Source organism: Protomyctophum bolini (genome assembly GCF_963924005.1).
Source record: "Protomyctophum bolini genome assembly, chromosome: 5".
NCBI lineage: Eukaryota > Metazoa > Chordata > Actinopteri > Myctophiformes > Myctophidae > Protomyctophum > Protomyctophum bolini.
Window position 1 is genome coordinate 9,577,992 of NC_137866.1, and position 25,798 is coordinate 9,603,789.

General features: G+C 42.8%; 1 protein-coding gene across 2 annotated transcripts in view; it reads right to left on the bottom strand.

Annotated features, from left to right (window-relative positions):
• znf385a (zinc finger protein 385A) overlaps nt 1-24,031 on the bottom strand; it is a 116,285-nt gene extending 92,254 nt beyond the window's left edge. Inside the window, exons 1-2 of one of the 2 annotated variants that reach the window (XM_080764781.1) lie at nt 23,768-24,031; nt 9,408-9,485 (exon numbers count right to left, since the gene is read on the bottom strand). In XM_080764781.1, the coding sequence (XP_080620907.1) occupies nt 9,408-9,485; nt 23,768-23,777 (88 nt within the window). In that variant the 5' untranslated portion in view covers nt 23,778-24,031. The remainder of the gene's footprint in view (nt 1-9,407; nt 9,486-23,767) is intronic. The other variant, XM_080764782.1, reaches the window with a different exon arrangement.
• Nucleotides 24,032-25,798: the final 1,767 nt, after the last annotated feature.

Below are 25,798 nucleotides of genomic sequence, written 5' to 3' on the forward strand. Positions count from 1 at the left end.
ATAAAGCCTTTCCGCTGAAAAAGCAACAATTATTTTTGATTGAAATTTGAGTATATATTTCTCTAAAAGATTGTAGGTAATTTACAGAGAAATGATCTGCCGTGATGTGTACAGAGCGGAATCCATTATTACTATTTAGTATTTTAGAGGCATGAAAGACAGTGAATTTAAACTGAATGATTTGAATTACATGTAGCCTGACAAGAGATCATACATATCATTTGGAAATTGCCCGTCGGTGACTGATGGATGAGAGAACACGATCATGGAGCATGCCGAGCGTGTTAATAATATTGTGTTAACATGAAAGTGTAATAATAACCGTCATCATCCAGGACAGTATATGCATTGCACTGCGGCCTGTCCTGGTTGGTCCCCGTGCGACCGTGCGTGCGTGTGCCCAGTGTCGCAGCCTCCTGTGAGGCTACAGCCGCTGTGAAGGTCACCCTGCTGCCTGCCTGCCTGCAGCTATGGATTACACAGACGTGCACACTCAGGCAGAATACGATACTGTCCTTGAGGGGAGGTCTGCGGCTGCTGGTGGTGATGGGGGGAAGGGGGGAGGAGTAGGAGGAGGAGGGGAGGGGGTAGCGAGTGGGGGTGGGGCTGGGGGGTTGTCTCCGACTGCAAGCTGGACCCATGGGGATCCGCTACAGGCTTACAGCAGAGCCTTCTCCTAGTCGATCCGCTACAGGCTTACAGCAGAGCCTTCTCCTAGTCGATCCACTACAGGCTTACAGCAGAGCCGTCTCCTAGTCGATCTGCTACAGGCTTACAGCAGAGCCGTCTCCTAGTCGATCTGCTACAGGCTTACAGCAGAGCCTTCTCCTAGTCGATCCGCTACAGGCTTACAGCAGAGCCTTCTCCTAGTCGATCCGCTACAGGCTTACAGCAGAGCCTTCTCCTAGTCGATCCGCTACAGGCTTACAGCAGAGCCGTCTCCTAGTCGATCCACTACAGGCTTACAGCAGAGCCGTCTCCTAGTCGATCCGCTACAGGCTTACAGCAGAGCCGTCTCCTAGTCGATCTGCTACAGGCTTACAGCAGAGCCGTCTCCTAGTCGATCTGCTACAGGCTTACAGCAGAGCCTTCTCCTAGTCGATCCGCTACAGGCTTACAGCAGAGCCTTCTCCTAGTCGATCCACTACAGGCTTACAGCAGAGCCGTCTCCTAGTCGAGGCGGCGACCCATGCATCACTGTGTGCTTAGTACCCTGACCCATGCATCACTGTATGTCTTACCCTGACCCATGCATCACTGTGTGTCTTACCCTGACCCATGCATCACTGTATGTCTTATCCTGACCCATGCATCACTGTGTGCTTAGTACCCTGACCCATGCATCACTGTGTGCTTAGTACCCTGACCCATGCATCACTGTGTGCTTAGTACCCTGACCCATGCATCACTGTGTGCTTAGTACCCTGACCCATGCATCACTGTGTGTCTTACCCTGACCCATGCATCACTGTGTGCTTAGTACCCTGACCCATGCATCACTGTGTGCGAGCGTGCGTGAGAATGATGGGGAGAAAGACGAGATACATCAGTAAAGGAAGAAGGGCGTAAACAATCCACTGATGGGAATAAAGAAGATTGTGTGGAAGAGAGAGTGGACTGGGGCAGCAGCATGACATGTAATGTAATGTGTGTCAGATTGAATACACCTTCCCCCAAACGCACACACACACACACACACACACACACACACACACACACACACACACACACACACGCACAGGCATGGAGATGGTTGGAACCCTGATTTGATTTTTCGTACAATCGTCAAACCGTGTCGCTCACCAAAAGTAGCAGCCTTTCAAGTGAAATTATTTTCAGCGAGGGTTGTGGTCGTAACAAACCTATGATCATAGGCTCGAGACACATTATTTACCAAGACGCCTGAGGGCGAGAAGCGATGTGCACGTGCACTACCATTTATGGAGCGTATGTTGAGTGTACAGGCCAGGGTGTGAAGCAGTCAGATGAAGATATGGAATGTCAGAACAGGTCGTGGCAGCGGGGGCAGTGTATTGAATGTACAGGGTTTGATGAGGGCCCAGGTAGGGCCGGGCCTTAATTTTCGGGCCTGTTCCGAACTCTCGTCGGCAGTCTCCTCCGTGAGAGTGTGAAGGTCGTACTGCTGGGGCAGATCGGCGTGTGCACGCATCCACCTGGCTTGCCTGGGGTGAGCGACGAGGATTTGAGTTATAGGTGACGTGACAGAGTGACGGATTGTGGGTGGGGATTGTGGGTAAGTGTCAAAAACGCAAGGTTTCATACTTAACTGCTACCCCCGTTTGTGTGAAAAACAGACACTTCAATGAGCATGGAACTATATCTCAAGCTGAGTTGCCATGGACGGTATAGCAAAGGAGATTTATTTAATACTGTACAGTATTAAATACAGTTTAAGTACAGTAAAATATTTTTTTGGGGGGGGGGTATACGTATGATTTGGTTTTTTTGGGGATACATATGACTTCACTCCACTACGAAAATGTGGTTAATTACATTTTTAATACAATGATGTTAAATGAAATACTTTGAATACTTCTATACTTCTTTAAAAGCATGTACTCCAGTACTCAGGTAATACAATACTTCTATACTTCTTTAAAAGCATGTACTCCAGTACTCAGGTAATACAATACTTCTATACTTCTTTAAAAACATGTACTCCAGTACTCAGGTAATACAATACTTCTATACTTCTTTAAAAACATGTACTCCAGTACTCAGGTAATACAATACTTCTATACTTCTTTAAAAGCATGTACTCCAGTACTCAGGTAATACAATACTTCTATACTTCTTTAAAAGCATGTACTCCAGTACTCAGGTAATACAATACTTCTATACTTCTTTAAAAGCATGTACTCCAGTACTCAGGTAATACAATACTTCTATACTTCTTTAAAAACATGTACTCCAGTACTCAGGTAATACAATACTTCTATACTTCTTTAAAAACATGTACTCCAGTACTCAGGTAATACAATACTTCTATACTTCTTTAAAAACATGTACTCCAGTACTCAGGTAATACAATACTTCTATACTTCTTTAAAAGCATGTACTCCAGTACTCAGGTAATACAATACTTCTATACTTCTTTAAAAGCATGTACTCCAGTACTCAGGTAATACAATACTTCTATACTTCTTTAAAAGCATGTACTCCAGTACTCAGGTAATACAATACTTCTATACTTCTTTAAAAGCATGTACTCCAGTACTCAGGTAATACAATACTTCTATACTTCTTTAAAAACATGTACTCCAGTACTCAGGTAATACAATACTTCTATACTTCTTTAAAAGCATGTACTCCAGTACTCAGGTAATACAATACTTCTATACTTCTTTAAAAACATGTACTCCAGTACTCAGGTAATACAATACTTCTATACTTCTTTAAAAACATGTACTCCAGTACTCAGGTAATACAATACTTCTATACTTCATTAAAAGCATGTACTCCAGTACTCAGGTAATACAATACTTCTATACTTCTTTAAAAACATGTACTCCAGTACTCAGGTAATACAATACTTCTATACTTCTTTAAAAGCATGTACTCCAGTACTCAGGTAATACAATACTTCTATACTTCATTAAAAGCATGTACTCCAGTACTCAGGTAATACAATACTTCTATACTTCTTTAAAAACATGTACTCCAGTACTCAGGTAATACAATACTTCTATACTTCTTTAAAAGCATGTACTCCAGTACTCAGGTAATACAATACTTCTATACTTCATTAAAAGCATGTACTCCAGTACTCAGGTAATACAATACTTCTATACTTCTTTAAAAGCATGTACTCCAGTACTCAGGTAATACAATACTTCTATACTTCATTAAAAGCATGTACTCCAGTACTCAGGTAATACAATACTTCTATACTTCTTTAAAAACATGTACTCCAGTACTCAGGTAATACAATACTTCTATACTTCTTTAAAAGCATGTACTCCAGTACTCAGGTAATACAATACTTCTATACTTCTTTAAAAGCATGTACTCCAGTACTCAGGTAATACAATACTTCTATACTTCTTTAAAAGCATGTACTCCAGTACTCAGGTAATACAATACTTCTATACTTCTTTAAAAACATGTACTCCAGTACTCAGGTAATACAATACTTCTATACTTCTTTAAAAACATGTACTCCAGTACTCAGGTAATACAATACTTCTATACTTCTTTAAAAACATGTACTCCAGTACTCAGGTAATACAATACTTCTATACTTCTTTAAAAACATGTACTCCAGTACTCAGGTAATACAATACTTCTATACTTCTTTAAAAACATGTACTCCAGTACTCAGGTAATACAATACTTCTATACTTCTTTAAAAGCATGTACTCCAGTACTCAGGTAATACAATACTTCTATACTTCTTTAAAAGCATGTACTCCAGTACTCAGGTAATACAATACTTCTATACTTCTTTAAAAACATGTACTCCAGTACTCAGGTAATACAATACTTCTATACTTCTTTAAAAACATGTACTCCAGTACTCAGGTAATACAATACTTCTATACTTCTTTAAAAGCATGTACTCCAGTACTCAGGTAATACAATACTTCTATACTTCTTTAAAAGCATGTACTCCAGTACTCAGGTAATACAATACTTCTATACTTCTTTAAAAGCATGTACTCCAGTACTCAGGTAATACAATACTTCTATACTTCTTTAAAAACATGTACTCCAGTACTCAGGTAATACAATACTTCTATACTTCATTAAAAGCATGTACTCCAGTACTCAGGTAATACAATACTTCTATACTTCATTAAAAGCATGTACTCCAGTACTCAGGTAATACAATACTTCTATACTTCATTAAAAACATGTACTCCAGTACTCAGGTAATACAATACTTCTATACTTCTTTAAAAGCATGTACTCCAGTACTCAGGTAATACAATACTTCTATACTTCTTTAAAAACATGTACTCCAGTACTCAGGTAATACAATACTTCTATACTTCATTAAAAGCATGTACTCCAGTACTCAGGTAATACAATACTTCTATACTTCTTTAAAAACATGTACTCCAGTACTCAGGTAATACAATACTTCTATACTTCTTTAAAAGCATGTACTCCAGTACTCAGGTAATACAATACTTCTATACTTCTTTAAAAGCATGTACTCCAGTACTCAGGTAATACAATACTTCTATACTTCTTTAAAAACATGTACTCCAGTACTCAGGTAATACAATACTTCTATACTTCTTTAAAAGCATGTACTCCAGTACTCAGGTAATACAATACTTCTATACTTCTTTAAAAGCATGTACTCCAGTACTCAGGTAATACAATACTTCTATACTTCTTTAAAAACATGTACTCCAGTACTCAGGTAATACAATACTTCTATACTTCTTTAAAAGCATGTACTCCAGTACTCAGGTAATACAATACTTCTATACTTCTTTAAAAGCATGTACTCCAGTACTCAGGTAATACAATACTTCTATACTTCTTTAAAAGCATGTACTCCAGTACTCAGGTAATACAATACTTCTATACTTCTTTAAAAACATGTACTCCAGTACTCAGGTAATACAATACTTCTATACTTCTTTAAAAACATGTACTCCAGTACTCAGGTAATACAATACTTCTATACTTCATTAAAAGCATGTACTCCAGTACTCAGGTAATACAATACTTCTATACTTCATTAAAAGCATGTACTCCAGTACTCAGGTAATACAATACTTCTATACTTCATTAAAAGCATGTACTCCAGTACTCAGGTAATACAATACTTCTATACTTCTTTAAAAACATGTACTCCAGTACTCAGGTAATACAATACTTCTATACTTCATTAAAAGCATGTACTCCAGTACTCAGGTAATACAATACTTCTATACTTCTTTAAAAGCATGTACTCCAGTACTCAGGTAATACAATACTTCTATACTTCTTTAAAAACATGTACTCCAGTACTCAGGTAATACAATACTTCTATACTTCTTTAAAAGCATGTACTCCAGTACTCAGGTAATACAATACTTCTATACTTCTTTAAAAACATGTACTCCAGTACTCAGGTAATACAATACTTCTATACTTCTTTAAAAGCATGTACTCCAGTACTCAGGTAATACAATACTTCTATACTTCATTAAAAGCATGTACTCCAGTACTCAGGTAATACAATACTTCTATACTTCTTTAAAAGCATGTACTCCAGTACTCAGGTAATACAATACTTCTATACTTCTTTAAAAGCATGTACTCCAGTACTCAGGTAGAATACTTCTATACTTCTTTAAAAGCATGTACTCCAGTACTCAGGTAATACAATACTTCTATACTTCTTTAAAAACATGTACTCCAGTACTCAGGTAATACAATACTTCTATACTTCTTTAAAAGCATGTACTCCAGTACTCAGGTAATACAATACTTCTATACTTCTTTAAAAGCATGTACTCCAGTACTCAGGTAATACAATACTTCTATACTTCTTTAAAAGCATGTACTCCAGTACTCAGGTAATACAATACTTCTATACTTCTTTAAAAACATGTACTCCAGTACTCAGGTAATACAATACTTCTATACTTCTTTAAAAACATGTACTCCAGTACTCAGGTAATACAATACTTCTATACTTCTTTAAAAACATGTACTCCAGTACTCAGGTAATACAATACTTCTATACTTCTTTAAAAGCATGTACTCCAGTACTCAGGTAATACAATACTTCTATACTTCTTTAAAAACATGTACTCCAGTACTCAGGTAATACAATACTTCTATACTTCTTTAAAAGCATGTACTCCAGTACTCAGGTAATACAATACTTCTATACTTCATTAAAAGCATGTACTCCAGTACTCAGGTAATACAATACTTCTATACTTCTTTAAAAGCATGTACTCCAGTACTCAGGTAATACAATACTTCTATACTTCTTTAAAAGCATGTACTCCAGTACTCAGGTAATACAATACTTCTATACTTCTTTAAAAGCATGTACTCCAGTACTCAGGTAATACAATACTTCTATACTTCTTTAAAAGCATGTACTCCAGTACTCAGGTAATACAATACTTCTATACTTCTTTAAAAACATGTACTCCAGTACTCAGGTAATACAATACTTCTATACTTCTTTAAAAACATGTACTCCAGTACTCAGGTAATACAATACTTCTATACTTCTTTAAAAGCATGTACTCCAGTACTCAGGTAATACAATACTTCTATACTTCTTTAAAAGCATGTACTCCAGTACTCAGGTAATACAATACTTCTATACTTCTTTAAAAACATGTACTCCAGTACTCAGGTAATACAATACTTCTATACTTCTTTAAAAGCATGTACTCCAGTACTCAGGTAATACAATACTTCTATACTTCTTTAAAAGCATGTACTCCAGTACTCAGGTAATACAATACTTCTATACTTCTTTAAAAACATGTACTCCAGTACTCAGGTAATACAATACTTCTATACTTCTTTAAAAGCATGTACTCCAGTACTCAGGTAATACAATACTTCTATACTTCTTTAAAAGCATGTACTCCAGTACTCAGGTAATACAATACTTCTATACTTCTTTAAAAACATGTACTCCAGTACTCAGGTAATACAATACTTCTATACTTCTTTAAAAGCATGTACTCCAGTACTCAGGTAATACAATACTTCTATACTTCTTTAAAAACATGTACTCCAGTACTCAGGTAATACAATACTTCTATACTTCATTAAAAGCATGTACTCCAGTACTCAGGTAATACAATACTTCTATACTTCTTTAAAAGCATGTACTCCAGTACTCAGGTAGAATACTTCTATACTTCATTAAAAGCATGTACTCCAGTACTCAGGTAGAATACTTCTATACTTCTTTAAAAACATGTACTCCAGTACTCAGGTAATACAATACTTCTATACTTCTTTAAAAGCATGTACTCCAGTACTCAGGTAATACAATACTTCTATACTTCTTTAAAAACATGTACTCCAGTACTCAGGTAATACAATACTTCTATACTTCTTTAAAAACATGTACTCCAGTACTCAGGTAATACAATACTTCTATACTTCTTTAAAAACATGTACTCCAGTACTCAGGTAATACAATACTTCTATACTTCTTTAAAAGCATGTACTCCAGTACTCAGGTAATACAATACTTCTATACTTCATTAAAAGCATGTACTCCAGTACTCAGGTAATACAATACTTCTATACTTCATTAAAAGCATGTACTCCAGTACTCAGGTAATACAATACTTCTATACTTCTTTAAAAGCATGTACTCCAGTACTCAGGTAATACAATACTTCTATACTTCTTTAAAAGCATGTACTCCAGTACTCAGGTAATACAATACTTCTATACTTCTTTAAAAACATGTACTCCAGTACTCAGGTAATACAATACTTCTATACTTCTTTAAAAACATGTACTCCAGTACTCAGGTAATACAATACTTCTATACTTCTTTAAAAACATGTACTCCAGTACTCAGGTAATACAATACTTCTATACTTCTTTAAAAACATATACTCCAGTACTCAGGTAGAATACTTCTATACTTCTTTAAAAGCATGTACTCCAGTACTCAGGTAATACAATACTTCTATACTTCTTTAAAAACATGTACTCCAGTACTCAGGTAATACAATACTTCTATACTTCATTAAAAGCATGTACTCCAGTACTCAGGTAATACAATACTTCTATACTTCATTAAAAGCATGTACTCCAGTACTCAGGTAATACAATACTTCTATACTTCTTTAAAAGCATGTACTCCAGTACTCAGGTAATACAATACTTCTATACTTCTTTAAAAGCATGTACTCCAGTACTCAGGTAATACAATACTTCTATACTTCTTTAAAAGCATGTACTCCAGTACTCAGGTAATACAATACTTCTATACTTCTTTAAAAACATGTACTCCAGTACTCAGGTAATACAATACTTCTATACTTCTTTAAAAACATGTACTCCAGTACTCAGGTAATACAATACTTCTATACTTCTTTAAAAACATGTACTCCAGTACTCAGGTAATACAATACTTCTATACTTCTTTAAAAACATATACTCCAGTACTCAGGTAGAATACTTCTATACTTCTTTAAAAGCATGTACTCCAGTACTCAGGTAGAATACTTCTATACTTCTTTAAAAGCATGTACTCCAGTACTCAGGTAGAATACTTCTATACTTCTTTAAAAGCATATACTCCAGTACTCCGGTAACACAATACTTCTATACTTCTTTAAAAGCATGTACTCCAGTACTCAGGTAACACATTTGACAGAGCAATGTTCAACAGTACTTGAGTAGTAATATAAAGTACTGGTTGGTTTGAGTGTAACCAAAAGACTCACCCCAAATCACGCTCGCCCCCATTTTCTTTTCTGCCGACCACACGTCGGGGAGGTTCTTGTATTCTTGTATTTGTTTTACTAGGGGATAGGATTAGAAATAGGTTCAGGGTTAGGCATGGTTTTACTGAGGTTAGGTTAGGAATAGGTTCAGGGTTAGGCATGGTTTTACTGAGGTTAAGGTTAGGAATAGGGTTAGGTTTTGGCACCGTTTCACTGAGGTTAAGGTTAGGAATAGGTTCAGGGTTAGGCACCGTTTCACTGAGGTTAGGTTAGGAATAGGGTTAGGTTTTGTCACCGTTTCACTGAGGTTATGTTAGGTCCCAAACTCTTCTCCCTTCTGGCTCCAAAACTGTGGAATGCACTTCCCATTGCAGTCAGAACTGCAGCATCACTCCCAATCTTCCGCCGTAGTCTGAAAACCCACCTTTTCAGACTCCATCATGGCCCATAGCACTTACCCCACCCCCTTAGATAGCAATTCTAGTAGTCATAGCACGTCATAGTACATATGTGTAGCATAGTAGTATAGATGTATAGCTTATATGTATAGTTTCATTATAGATATTCCACTGTTACTTTCTTAGCTACGCATGTTTCATGATAAATGTCTTTATGTGATGTATTCCCATGCTTTTGTTCTTGCTTAATGTAAGTCGCTCTGGATTAAGAGCGTCTGCTAAATGCCTAAATTGTAAATTGTAAATTGTGAATAAGTTTAAGTTTAGGCATACCGGTAGTTTTAGCTGCAAGCTTCATACCTTTTCGATCATGTTAAAAGAAAAATATATTCTTGTAATGCCTCATTGAAAAAATAATAAAATAAGCTATTCAGTCATTCATAGTTTACTGAGGTTATGTTTAGGAATACCAGAAGGTAGGTGGGTGGTTTGCGCCCGGCATGACTGTGTTTTGCAGCGACTGTTTTGGTATTCGGTTTTGAGTACTATTTGTCTAAGATTGCATGTGATGCAGCCATTGTACTAACCCTATACTTGGTTTGACCGTAGTCCCTCAGGGCTCTATACTATAGTAACCTTTCTGTTCTTGCACTATATTAAATATCTATGCTGAAAATAGACGACCGGCTGCTATTTTTGCGGGTTTGCTGTTTTTTTTTTAGTGGTTATAGTGGTTAAACCAGTGGTTCCCAAACTTTTTCATGTCAAGGACCCCCAAATTGACACTAATCAGCCCTGTGGGCCCCCATTTGAAGAGATATGCCTGGGACCCCCATAAGAGAAGGTTTTTATGGCTCTAGCAGTGATTCTCAACCCGTTAAATTTCAAGGACCCCCAGTTTGACATGCATTAGGCCCATTTAATGGCATTTCTATCTCTGGAACCCTCAATTTATATTGTAAAATCAATGGAAAGTTTACTCTGAGAGTGTACAAATGGAACTAAAAGGACAAATGGAACCGGTCCATTTGTAGTTACAGACCCATAAGGGTCCATTTAGTTACAAACTATAATTTAGCTATGGGACCTCCTGGAACTCCCTCGAGGACCTCTGGGGATCCCCAGACCCCACTTTAAGAAACCACTGGGTTAAGCTACCAAAAAAAGGAGAAAAACTGGAGAAAAATAAATATACGTGTGTGAAAAGAATCCTCCAGGTATCTGAAGTTTCGTAACAGCATTGATGGGCCAACAACAAGCCTTTAGATGAGTCACGGAGCTCTCCCAGTTGGTGCGAGGAGGGGTAATCTAATCCTGGAAGTGTTCATCAAAAGATATCACAGAGCCTGCAGGCTCGCACAAAGAACCTTCAAAAAGCACATTCATCACTCCCGTTTTCTCTAGCCTAACTCACAGAGAAAAGGGAATGACACCTTTCATCCTGTCAAATTGTGCAACGAGGGTCAGTTTTCCTTTGAGTGCATGCGATGGGAGCCGTATGTGACAATGGGTCTCTCTGGAGCCATGCGGCTCTTTAGAGGTCAGGAAAGACAAAACAAAACACGTACTGTGTGTGTGTGTGTGTGTGTGTGTGTGTGTGTGTGTGTGTGTGTGTGTGTGTGTGTGTGTGTGTGTGTGAGAGAGAGAGAGAGAGACTGTATGTGACAGAGTAGCTCTCTCTCTCACACACACACACACACACACACACACACACACACACACACACACACACACACCTTGGCAGACTGTGCTGTCGTTCGTTGGCTTGGTTCCCCCCCGCTGTGACCTTAATTTGTCGAGAAGATGTGCCCACTAGGCTGCTGATGCACCTCAAGGGAACATTCTGACACTCTGTATATGATGTACATTTGGATATGAATGTGTTTTAGAGAGAGAGAGAGAGACAGTGTACCAGCATGTGCGTGCGTGCGTGCGTGCGTGCGTGCGTGCGTGCGTGCGTGCGTGCGTGTGTGCGTGCGTGTGCGTGTGCGTGTGCGTGTGTGTGTGTGTGTGTTTTTATTCGTGAGTGTGTGTTCCATCCTGTGTGAGATTTCCACCTAAGCTGCTGCCTCATTCGCAGGTTTAGAGAAAAGAGCAGACAGGAAGGGGAGAAGCCGGCGAGGCTCCTAGCCGCCGCTCCGAGCCGCCGCCGCATGCCGGGCCTCCACTAAAGGTAAAAGAACACAGGCTGTCTCCCTGCTCGCTAATCCTCTAATGAAGATTTGTGGCAGTGATTATTGGCCCCGCACACAGACAAAAAAGAACCTCCTCGGTGCTACTGTAAATACAATCCCTCACATTTATACAAGCCCTTGCAGGTGCACGTATAGGAAAACAATAGTCTCACACAACGACCACCTGTCGGGCTAAAACCTCGCATTTCAACTTTTTACGTTTTTCTCCCGTGAATTAATGCCCTAGTTCTAAAAGCAGCGAAAATAGCCGATCAACAAGCTTGTATCGGCCATTTTCACTATTTCAAAAGTATGTCTTTTTAAAATAACAACAAAGAAGGAAGGTACAAGGACATACAAGGTTCCCACCTCTAAAGTCAGATGTATGCCTTGGTGTGTCAATGCAAGTGTAGCTTAACAAGAATTGTTACTAAAAGGAGGATTTGTTCAGTTGAAGACACAGCATTTTTGTTGCATGTTCTGAAGCATAAATCAGGCATAACCATGCAGCACCCTGCGCTCTGGCACACTGTCAAGCCACAAATCATCACAAAAACAATTATAGAAACAGGATCATAACAAAACAAACGTAACTAATATTATTCAGATCTGAAGAGAGCAATGCGAGCGAGCTGATGTTTATGCTGTTATCTCTGTCTCATCGGAACAATTGTGCCGATTCTGACTATGCAAATTTTATGTTAAACAGCGGTTTTCCAACCTTTCCACTTGGACTCCCTAATTTGTTCCATTTCATCTGGGCTGTTTTGAACCACATTAACACAACAGAGACACTGCAGTTCCTAACAGGAGCCGAGAGCCGTGTCGAACACGCACGTTCTCCTTTGCATTAGGCGAGGAATTAATCCCTCAAGACAGATTTAGAATTTGGTTTTTTGAACCAAATGGGTTCCCATATCGGGGGGGGGCAAACTGACAGCGGGAAGTATTTCATCCGCAAATGTACAATACAAGCTTCATGTACAGTACGCTAAACAAAAGAGAGCATTGTCCTATACTAAATCCTTGCGCCATGTATTCACAGTGCGAGGACAGCTTATGGGCGGCCAGGCGTGTGTGTGTGCGTGCGTGCGTGCGTGCGTGTGTGTGACTATAGGCTACATTCCAAGGAATGTTGCATGCAGCTAACCCCATCTACAAGGTAAAGGTGAGCATGGCTCACCCCAGATACCACACCGCCCGTGTGTTCCTGACAGCCCTCAGTCTAACCCACACCCAACCCACTTCCTCTGCTCGTCTCCCTCCCCCGCTCCCCCAAGGCACAGGCAGGGCTATGGTACAGGTTCTGGCAGAACACCCCCTCTCTCCTCCTTGCTCTTTGAAGGGTTGGTTATTCAGGAAACAGGCATTGTGGAGACAGGTGTGCATACCAGACGCCCTTCGTTGCGCTGAGAGCCCCCATGCCACGCAGAGCCAGTATACCGCTATACAATACAGTACCTGGCTAGTAGCGAGCCAGCCACCTCCTCCCGGCTCTCATCCTAAACCTGATCTGAAACTCTCCAATAGCCAATACCACACTATACTGTAGCTGTCACTGGGCACGGAGCCACTCGTGGCAGGTCTGAGCCCAACCTGTATTTATTTTATTTTTATTTTTTATCACCAAGGCTTCCTGCATCTCAGAGGCCATTATACACACCCCATTAAAATAAATTGGAATCGCCGCCTTTAGCCTGGGAGGGGTGATGCAGGCGCAGTAGAAAGGGTGAAAGTGTTAGGCTATTTTTGGGCTGTGCATATAACATTAGGGATTAAAAGCTGTAGCTCGAGGCCTCTTGGGAGACGCGAAAGCTCGTGCAATTCTTTGGGCCCACGTGCTACTGACCCTGTGGCGGTCACACGAGACGTGAGGTCAGGGAAAGATGTCCTCTCGGAGAATCAGATGATGCCTAATTCATACTGTGGGTGTCCCACGCAGCGGGGAAAATAGACGATCTACAAGCCGGTCACACGTCGCGATGTGACACTTAGCTTGTAGAGGTTTATTGTCGGTGTGGGATGCCGTGGCAGGGCAAAGAATGAGCCAGGCTTGAGGCAAGGCCAGGCAAGGTCAGGCACGGCTGCAAGAGGCTGTATATCTGACGGAGGGCCGGCTGGTTAAGGCAGCGGGTCGGAGACACCATTCACATGCCCTCCTGCACCTGGCATGAGCCTGGAATACACAGGGAGACTGTGGGATCTGTGCCAGTTGGTGTTGTTAGGAATCATCTGTCAACCTCTCATCATGATGCCCACATCCAGTCTTTCTCACCTCGCTCGATGCTCGTTTACTCTCTGCCTCTATCCTTTTGGTGTTCGCTCAATCCCCCCCCCCCCCACACACCCTGCACGCGATCCCTCTTTTCCTCACCTCTTCAGTGCCTTCATCAGCAACTTCCGCCTCCTCCTCCTCCTCCTCTCTCGCCATGCCCCCCATGCTGCGGTGACCTTGCTGCTGCGTCTCAAGGAGAATTGATTTCTCTTTCCTTCTTTGTGTGAAACCCTATCTCAACGGCACTCACAGGAATTTCCTCCCCCGCCAACACAACCCACTACCGCCCCCCCCACCCCCCACCCCCCCGAGCCATGGATAGAACTAATTCTCATTCATGAAGATGCTTTTCACTCAATTTTATCGCCTCACCCCCCTCCGTCTCTCCGTCTCTCCCTCTCTCTCTCTCTCCCACCACCCACTCTGAGTGCACAGAAATAGAGTGAGCATGATTAATGCAACATCTATCACTCCCGAACGCAATCTTTTCTCAACCTTTTCAGGCTCAGCTGCTGTTTGGGGAAATTGTTATTCGGGGCACCTTCACGCACCATCTCTAAACTGTCACATTAGATGCTCAATGGACCAATTTGGGCTCATTAACCCATTCTGACCTGAGATCAGATTCATGCGAGGTTTCCACTGGACACACACTGGTCTGATTAACCCATTCTGACCTGAGATCAGATTAAAAAAATGTCAGTCGCTCTTCGATTTTTCAAAAATAGCAGACCTACAAGCTCGTAGCGCGCCACTCGGTGGCGCGCTATGAGCTTGTAGATCTGCTATTTTTCAATAGCTAAAGCATTAACATGATGCTAACACCAGAATGGGTTCCCGTTCAGAATGGGTTAAAGCTTTTTTTTAGTTTTTTTGTACTTTGTACATATGATAGAAGGCGATAATAGAGATTATTCAAAGAATAAGTTGGTTTATCCGTTACTCCTGCATCAATCAATGTCCCTTCTCTAATCCAATTGGAGTAGTATTATATGAGCAACATTCTTCAAAGCACGTACGTAATAAATTAAATGAACGTTGGATTCAAACCTTGTGAAATGCAATTTAAAACAATCTGTATATCCAAAAGAACCCGGCCAAAAGTGTACCGCAGTTGAACGGATGTATATTTTGGGGGACATACCCCTCGGGCACATATAAAAAGAAAATATACACCACAAAACGAAATTCCAACGTTTGCCTCCAGTCTATATTTTGAGAGCCGGAGATTCATTAACAATATCAATACTGATGCTAATGTGTGCAAACACAGGCAGCAGTGCCTCTCAGAGTCACGTAACACTGTGTCATTGTGCTCGCCTGTTAATTCCTATTTCCTACGGAATTATATTTCTCCACTAAAGCAGTGGTTCTCAACCACACAGTGGGCCGGGGACCACCCATCCAACCACTAAAGCAGTGGTTCTCAACCACACAGTGGGCCTGGGACCACCCATCCAACCACTAAAGCAGTGGTTCTCAACCACACAGTGGGCCGGGGACCACCCATCCAACCACTAAAGCAGTGGTTCTCAACCACACAGTGGGCCAGGGACCACCCATCCAACCACTAAAGCAGTGGTTCTCAACCACACAGTGGGCCGGGGACCACCCATCCAACCACTAAAGCAGTGGTTCTCAACCACACAGTGGGCCGGGGACCACCCATCCCACCACTTAACACAGAGGTTCTTAACCACACAGTGGGCCGGGGACCACCCATACGACCACTTAACACAGAGGACCACCCATCCCACCACTTAACACAGAGGCTGCCGTGGTCCAGAAAAAGGTTGAGAAGAACCACATGCACTAAAAGGAGATTTCACCCTTAACCCATTTCGACACGTGGCCGATTTAAAAAAGGCCTTCTAAATTCTAACCCACGTTTTCTGGAAAAACTAGATATTTGTATTCAAAAAGATTATACAAAAATAGCAGATGTACAAGCTAACAGCGAACGTACGTAGCTATTTTTAAACTAATTCAACATCGCAAATATGTTCCTCTTTTTTTCAGATGGGCGTCCACGGGCAAATCTATATAAATGTAGGCGTCCTTGACCAAAAAAATGACACGGATGCTTTCCCGGATTAAGGGTATAAGCCTAATAATAAGGTATAGGCTTTCCGTGGTCTAAATGGGTTAATACATCAGAGCCGCATCCTGCAGAGCTCCAGTGTAATTGCTTCTGCAAGAGAGATTATCACCACAGTCTGTAATAATTAGTAGATGGTTTGTGATGTGTACTGTATGGTCACACATACTCTGTGTGTGTGTGTGTGTGTGTGTGTGTGTGTGTGTGTGTGTGTGTGTGTGCGCGCGCGCAAGATGCATACTGCATGTATTGTCACTGCATACTGTGTGTGGTGTAGTGTATTTATATTTAACAATACATATGATCGCGGTGAAGACTCGGCTTTCATTACCTATAGATAAATTAGTTACGACAGACAGCAGAATCTACGTCTTTGTGCATATGATTGTTCTTTCTGTTTGTTTGACAGAACGCCCCTGTAATAATATATAGACACATTTTAACACAATCAATACAGTACCCACTATCACCCTGGCATCCCAATTTTGGGCATGTCCAAAAATATACAGTTTTCAAAGCACTTTTCTTTTTTTTTACGTCTCAAACCATAAAATAAACCAATCTACAAGCTCGCAACGCGCCGCATCCCCGGCGCGTTGTGAGCTTGTATGTACAACGGCATTTTTTGATGTGTGCATAATAGAGACCCAATGCAAACGCTCCAGAGCTGCAGCGTGCGAGTGATAATCTGTCCTTTTCTTTCCACTTTGTGATCAGAGTGACTGTTGAAGCATGCATAGTTTCCAGGCGCCGGTTTCCAGGTGTCCTCTGCCCCTAGGAGCCTCAGTACGTAGCCCACCAGCCAGCCAGCCAGCCAGCCAGCCAGCCAGCCAGCCAGCCAAGCTGTCCTGGTGGTGAATGCACTAATGTGACACCATAATCACGCACAGGTGCAGCTCCGCGCTTCACAGAGCAACAGTATTGGACTGATGGCAGGCAGTAGCAGGTGCCAGGCACTGCCTGATGCAGTGATGCACTGTAGCTCTCAGAGCCGTACATTTCGTTCAAGCGTTCGAATGTGCAGTACGTGGGCTTATGGTTTTACATTCCGTGCATTCCGTGTTTCCGGGACCATGGAAGGCACTGCCAAGGTAGTGCAAGTCACAAAGTGAAACGGCAGTGACATGGCCTACGGCCATGCTGGTCTTTACCAAGTAGAGAGAGAGAGAGAGAGATAGAGAGAGAGAGAGAGAGAGAGAGCGAAAGAGAGCACACTGCAGTGAGGAGAGAGGTAGAAGAGACACCTACCTGCATTCTGCAGTGCTCCACACACATACGCACACACACACACACACACACACACACACACACACCGATAGGCCACACACAGACAATAGGTTGCCCTCCCACAAGTCCAATAACAGGCCTATTCATTAGAGTCCCTTACAGACGGTATTGACAACCTGCTGACACACAGTCACTCCAGCATAAACAAATGGAGCAATAGAGAAAAGCAGGCGAGGGAGGAGAGACCAGTGCAGCAGGGCTATAATACTGGGGTGTCCACGCCATTCACAAAGACTGATGCAGTGGTAGCAGAGACTGTCTACCACAGCAGTGCTTTTCAACCTTGTTCATGTCAAGGGAAGGCCCACTATATTCAATTATAATCTAATCAATTAGATTTATCCTCGAAGACTAAAGGATATTGTTGTTGTTTGATAAGATTTAGCCCACTATTCCATGCTATATTGATGTTTGTACCATAGGAGAGACAACAGGCAAATGTTGATCAAAATAACAATTCTTCTACATTCTCTAATTGTGTAGATTTCTTGTTAGTTACTTAGTAATTTAACTCTTGAGAATGTAAATAAAAATGAAGCCAAATAGAGGGGTCTATAAATGTAGCCGTCCATTTGCTTTCATGTTAGAGTTAAAGATCTATAAGGGGTCCATTTGGTTATCAAGTCTCCATCATGTAGCTGGGGACCACATCACATGGAACCCCCTCAAGGACCACTGGCTGAGAACCACTGTACTACAGTATTTCTACCAACCAATTTCTACCAACCAATAATCGCACACAAATATACAGTTCACAACTACACATACTGTACATACCCACTGACAGCAAACACACACGATGCAATCTCTTTCAAAACTAGGGCCACGTCTGTCATCGCTGAGATGCCTAGTCTCATCACCAGGGTGTGAATACGTTTTCTTAAAAAAGTACATGAGAAGGAAGATTGTAGCCTTTGAACGTAGGTTTTGTTTTTCTCTTTTTTCGCCAGGGAAGATCTATCAAGATAGCGCCTTTAACGAGCATAAGGGAACAGCCACTTTAGTGGAGCGAGTTGACTTACTGTGTTATTTAAGTGACAACTCAGCACTCACAGGTGCTAATGGCCTATGGAAGTTGATGTGCCATTCTTGCCATAGCGTCAAGAAATAAACCTGCATCGACAACAGTTTGCACGTTGCCGTTATGTTCCGCTGCAGATTTCTCAATTTACGACTGTGCCGAAGTGCTCCAGTTATAAGTTTGGCATGATGAAAGGAAGCCTTAAGGGACAAACTGGGCCACGCATACCAAGTACGCAGCTCAGTAAAGACTTTGATAATTATTATGTCAGTCTGCCACAAGCCCAGAGTGCAATGCAATCATGGGGGAGGGGAGAATGAAAATGCTGAACTGCTAAAAAAAAAACTAAAACACTGACCCCCAGAACCAGGTGAGAAGAGAAGAGCAGAGCAGAGCAGAGCAGAGAATGAGGGGTACCATATGAGCTATGCAGACAGTCTGATGTGTTATGAAGACAGATGAGGCTGGAATGGACACAGACAATGCAAAGACAAAGAAACAGATAGACCACATGGCCCTGCAGGGTTCAGCGACTGAACCAATCATGACCTCGCTCAGCACCTACACAGTAACATTGTGTTAATTTAACCCAACACTTACTGTCAGAGGATTCCTTTTCTTCTATTCACTAAAGCGGCACTATCTAACCTTTTTAATTAAATAAACGTAGGGGTATTTTGTCCCTGTTCTTATATTGAGACATTTAGATCGCGTCACAGGATCTGACACGAATTTTGACCTGATGTCCAAGATTAATTTTATCCCCCAAGTAAGCTATTAACTCGATGGTAACCGGAAACCAGGTTCAAATCCGGGATAGAAGAGGAAAGTTTCATAGTGCAGCTTTCATGACTTTGTGATTATCCAATCTGCTATTTATTTTCTTGTTTGTATTGTAAATGATAACAAAGTATATACACACGCACACGCACGCGCGCGCGCACACACACACACACACACACACACACACACACACACACACACACACACACACACCCCTTCCCAGAAGTTATCCCAGGATTCACACGAGTGTTCAATTCTCATCAGTGTATTCAACCAATCCTAGCGTTTTCGCCTGACAATAGTTAATGTTACAGGGGACTTCTCAACAAAGGAGCCTCCATTATTGGGTGGTCCCTGCAGGCATCCAGGTGCTGAACGTGTAGGACAGTGGTTCTCAACCACTGGTCCGGGGACCACCAGTGGTCCTTGAGGGGGTTCCAGGTGGTCCCCAGCGAAATGATGGAGAGTTGGTAACCAAATGGACCCTTATGTAGATCTTTAACTCTTGAGAGTGCAAAATGAAACAAAATGGACCCTTATGGGTCCATTTGCTTTCATTTTATGCTCTCAAGAGTTAAATGATTGTAAATTATTTAATTTTCAAGACGTCTACATAATTAGAGAATAATTGTTATTTTGATCAACATTTTGCTTGTTATCTCTCCTATAGTGGTGACAACATCAATACAGCATTTTGGACAAAATCTTATCTTAACGACGACAACAAACTATGTCTGAGTGTGTCTTAGAGGCTGCATCTCATCAAATGGTGGTCCGTGGCTCAAATGCAGAATAAAGAATGCATGGACCTGGATATGAAAAGGGTTGAAAGACACTGGTGTAGGAGGTGTTGAGGCTAACATGGTGGACACTGCCGTCACTGGTGTAGGAGGTGTTGAGGCTAACATGGTGGACACTGCCGTCACTGGTGCAGCTCAGCATCACCAATGTGACCAATGGTGGAAAAGTAACTACGTACATTACATACAGTACTGTACTTGAGTACCATTTTTAGGTATTTGCACTTTACTTGCGTATTTCCAATTCACCAATACTTTTACTTCTACTCCACTACATCTCAGAGGCAAATATTGTACGTATACTCCACTACATTTATTTTTGAAAATGTTTTTTTTACTATAGTTAGTTTGTAGATTTTGATTATTATTATTACAAAACCACAATGGGACATTCTGCATAACGAGTACTTTGGACCTTTGGTGCATTTTGTTTTTGATGCCATTCCTTTTGTACTTTTACACAATGTCCGGACTTCAGAGAATTTATATAATGCAGTATTGATACGTTTACTTAAATAAAACATTTGAGTACTTTTTCCCCACCACTGCCAGTGACCATGTCCTCCATTTGCCTGTGTTCTTCTTCCCTGTCCAGATGACACTCGTACTGTACAGACATGCAAACGGCAGCGGTCCCAAAACCCCTGGCTTGCTGCAGAGCCCATGGCAGAATCAAAAAGCTACGCCTGCGGCGTTCTAGACAGAGCACACTTTGTTTCGACACAACCACAACCATCCAGTGCCATTATCAGCATCAGGACTGTCATCGCTGTCACCGTGGCCAAGGAAGACTTCTGCCAAGGCCCAGGATCGTCTTCTAGAATGCCAGCTATCACAGACCCACGCATCAACACGACAGAGCAGCGCAGGGTAAGGTTATCCACTCAAGGTCACAGGGAACAATGGATGGGAACTGGCTAACAGCCATGTAGACACAATCATCGATGCTTGCGTGTCTGTTTTTTTGTACTGCGGCGTACACACACAGACATACACACGTCACGCACCCACGCACACACACACACACGTACATTAATGCGCGTCTAGCAGACAGATATCAATGGTCGTCATCAGGATGATGAAAGCTAATTCAGATTGGCCAGCGCCTACGTTGTAAAGGTCATTACGCTGACATTGCCCTTTTCAGCGGAGCTAAAGGCAGAACATGTCGAAATGCTCCGCAGTCGAATCATCACGCTAAGCAGAATGTTAGGCCGATATAGAATCTCCCTGTTCGGACGAGGAATACTGCTATAGATACATATCTGAGTGACGGCGCGATGCGGCGGGGCGTCGCTTCGTCTGCGGAACGGGGGCGGGGGTGATTTCATGCCCCATTGGGCATGATGAGAAACCACAGGATCTCAGAGGTGCATTATCAGTCATTAAAAGCTTTTCAATCAAGCCCATTTGTTGTGAATTGATACCGACAGCATGCGGCGTGCTCCCTCAAAGTCACGCATTAACACTGCGTACCACCGACCACACATAGGCCTACTGATCGCACAGCATCAGAACACAAACCCGTGTTTATTTTGGGTCACATTTTTCATAGTGTGTAGATCTACAGCTGTATTGTTTAGCTGTATATACATATAGTCCGGCTTTAAATGACTGCTCTCCCGTTAATTCATCCTGCACCGAGTCGGTGTAGCATAGCATACCTGTCTTGCTAGTGAATGTGGGCTGAGAGAGACGGCTGTAAGTGGTGGGTTAATGATGCCATTAACACATCTCCTGTGCTGTCGGTCATTTAGGCCTCTGGTGCGGCCGGCGCAACTGGCCTGATCGAGTCCTCGCTGATCTGACTGCTAAATGAGGCTCAGGCCCAAGCTAATCTGACGCCCATTCACCAGCTGCCCAGACCGACAAATGATCCCACGTAAATACTGCACACACTCTCACATACGTACATACATAAACATAATACTGTATCTATGCAGTACATGCATACACAGATTCGGGTTTTTTTAGGGGCACTATCCCCTCCTATGCCCAGCTGTGTGTGTGTGTGTGTGTGTGTGTGTGTGTGTGTGTGTGTGTGTGTGTGTGTGTGTGTGTGTGTGTGTGTGTGTGTGTGTGTGTGTGTGTGTGTGTGTGTGTGTGTGTGTGTGTGTGTGTGTGTGTGTGTGTGTGTGTGTGTGTGTGTGTGTGTGCGCGCCTCATAGCGATGATTTGATTGGCTGAGTGCTTAAAAAGTGAGGATAATAAGGATGTATGATGATGTATGATGATACGAGCGCTCACACACAATAAGGTCACTGAGGCGCATATAAAATCATGCACGAAATTCGCATTATGCTCACATTGCCATGAACTTTACTGACCTGCAACTCTCCCTTAACTCAGAAATACACACTCATGAACATGTACATAGTATGTAGCCTATGCGTACATGAGTGTGTATTTACACACACACGCATACGGTGCAAACGTATAGACACCTCAGACTACATGACTCCCTATAATCATTAGGACTGTCTCCTTGAAAAACATGCCCGCCGGGGAACAACCACAGCAGCAGAGCTACGTCTGAATCAGTCCAGGCATGCGTTAAAACAATGTGGCCTCTCCGGCGGAGTGCATAGCAACACACACACACACACACACAGGCGTGCGCACACACCGACACATAAACACAGACCCTGGTGGTGAATACTCTCACTTCGACACACACTTTCACACACTGACGCTCACTGTCTCTCCTGAGCAGACAAACAGAAATGCAATTTTCCTGTGTTTTCTCTCTCTCTCTCACACAAACACACACAAACACACACACACACACACACACACACCCGCACACGCACACGAAACACAGTCCATCTGGGACTGGTCATATTATTGGACTTACAGTGGAAGTGAAGCCGAGCTCCCATCGTCAGAATGAATGTACAGGCTGACTATCTCAAGCACGCAGATCGCACACAGAATCACCCCCTTGCAGACATCGGCGCTATGAGACTAGAATACTAAAGACGAAAGCGCTGGCTCAGAATAGACCTACCCAGCATGGTAACTAAAAAGCCACATTGTGCGGCGTGCCAGTGTTTTCAAAACGGTTAATTCCCTCTTCTAATTAACAGAAAGAGAGGAACATCAAGGGACATGTGAGTCTTGCATGTGGAATCACATGACAAGCCTTACATTAACCAATTTCTCTTTTGACAAATTGCCACGACTGCCTGTCATTACAGACAAATCATTAAGTCCGTCACCTCCACCTGTCTTGGTAGGTACAAGAAGAGAGTGGCGAATCATGACCATGTGACCAGACAGCCCATAGTGACACAGTCTCCACACTCTGATCTTTCCTTTCTGTCATCAATCACACACGTAGTATTAATAAATGCACTATAACCAAAGATTCATTCATACCTGCGCTGGGTAATGACAGATGGCCTGTGTGGAGCAGACTATTAAGAGAGCTGCTGTTGTCCAAGTATAAGTAGGGATTAGTGATATCCGACAGCGCGGTTGACCTCTCCAAAAACATCCCCATGCACTGAAAATAACAAACTCACCCAAAATCATGCTGTGGTGCGTTCCTTCTTCTCTGATAAGTGCTACCTCTGTCCCCCTATAGTCTCTCCCTTGTTTCGGCAAGAGACAATGGTTCCAAAATTCTCTTCTCGCCCGCTCTTCTCCTCTGCTTCTCTCCACAAAGTCAGAGAGGCACCGCTTGATGTGAGGAGAGGCTGCTGCTACCCATGCTGTCCGTCCCTTGAGCCTGCCCTCTCCAGGTGAAAAGCAAACTCTGTTTGTGTGCGTGCGTGCGTGCCTACGCGTTTGTTTGAGAGTCTGTGTGTGGAGGAGGGGTCCGGCGTCGGTGCAGTTGTGCTGTCTGTCTCAGGTAAGCCTCAGGACAGTGTGTGGAGGTGGTGAGAGTAGAGAGAGAATTGGGGGTGGGGGTGGGGGAGGGGGGGGACAGAAAAGGGAGGGGGAGCCTAAAGTGTGATAGCCAATCACAGGAAGGAGTCTACAGTGCCCAGATCTTCTCCTCAGACAGCAGCCACCAGGAAGAAATGTAGTGGTCTCCAGCAAACAGCTGTCGAGCAGTTTCTCCCCAACTGAAACATCTCACAAGGCATCTTCAGGGGAAAAGTCTTCACTGCACGATATTGTCAGTACCTCTTTCTCTCACACTCTCTCTCTGCCTCTCACTCTCACTCTCTGTGTGCACTGCAAAGCACTCCCCCTTTCCCTAACCTCTATTTCTCTCTCTCTCTCTCTCTCTCTCTGCTCCTTGTATTTGGGGTTGGGTATAACCTAAAGGCACCTTACATGCCTCTGCTCCGATTGGTGTGCGAGCTCAACCAATGGGAGCGAACGCAGACACTTGTCATCGCGTGGAGTGGGAAGTCATGAAGACAGAGGTGGAAACGGAGCAGGGACTCTATAACGCCTGGGTCTCCTCCGAGCGGCGCGCTCCGCCTCAACCCCCCTGTTATCCTCAACCGCGTTCCGCTTTCAGCCTCCCCTTTTCTGGTGAAAAGGACACAGTGTTTGTCTCCTGTGGTTTTTCACCCTGCTGCTACCCGCTCACTCTTTGACTCCATGTGTACATGGACTTGATAGGATTAACCCTTCTTACCTTCTCCCCTCACCTCTCAACGTGCCAGGTCACACAGTTTGACCACCTTCTTCTCCTCTTCTCCTCTCCTCAACAGAATATTAGACCAGGGGCTTGGGTTGAGGGGAGTGGGCGAAAAATGGAGGAAAAAAAAGAGGAGATGGAATAGAAAGCGACAGAGTGGAGGAACAGGGGAAGGAGGGGCCATTAAACTAAATTCAAACTGACAGAGGGATGAAGAGACATGGAGTGACAAGCACAGACAACCCGGGAGGATAGAAGGCAGAGAGAGACAGAGAGGGGGTGGATTTGAATTAGACTGCAGACTGCAGTCACTAATCGAAGAGGAGCGTCACAGTCTGCCTCTTTTGGTCCAATCCCTCGCAAACCGAAAAACCTACTCAAACATCGTCTCCTGACTCCTGTCATGCTGTCAGTTCTTCGGTCTGTCTGTCTCCCCCCCCCCCCCTTCCCCTCTCAACTTCACTGTGAATCACAGTGTCGCTGGAGAGACTCTCTTGAAAGGCACAGCGCGCTGATACTATTGAAGAGCTCGCCGCTTAAAGAGGAAGGCTTAACAGAGCTGTCAAAAAATTAATCCCCCCAGGCGAGCATGCTTGCAAACACACAGATACAAACACCACCTCCAGCCCTCTCTTTCGCTTTCCTTTTCTGCATCTATTTTCCTGCCTCCCCCCCTCTCTCTCTCTCTCTCTCTCTCTCTCTCTCTCACGCTGTGGTGGCTGTGAGTCACTGGGTGTTGGAGTGAATACTAAAGAGGCTGGCTGACACCTCCAATACCTTACTGCACAGCAGATCCACTGCACACGTTCAAGCCATTGTGTGTAAACAACTAAACACTCACAGATTGGGCGGAACAAACACACATACACGCTCAGAGTCAGACTCATATAGTGAAGAAGAACCTTGCTGTAAAGTCTACACTCTAACAGCTGCTATGGCATCGTGTGTAGCATATGTG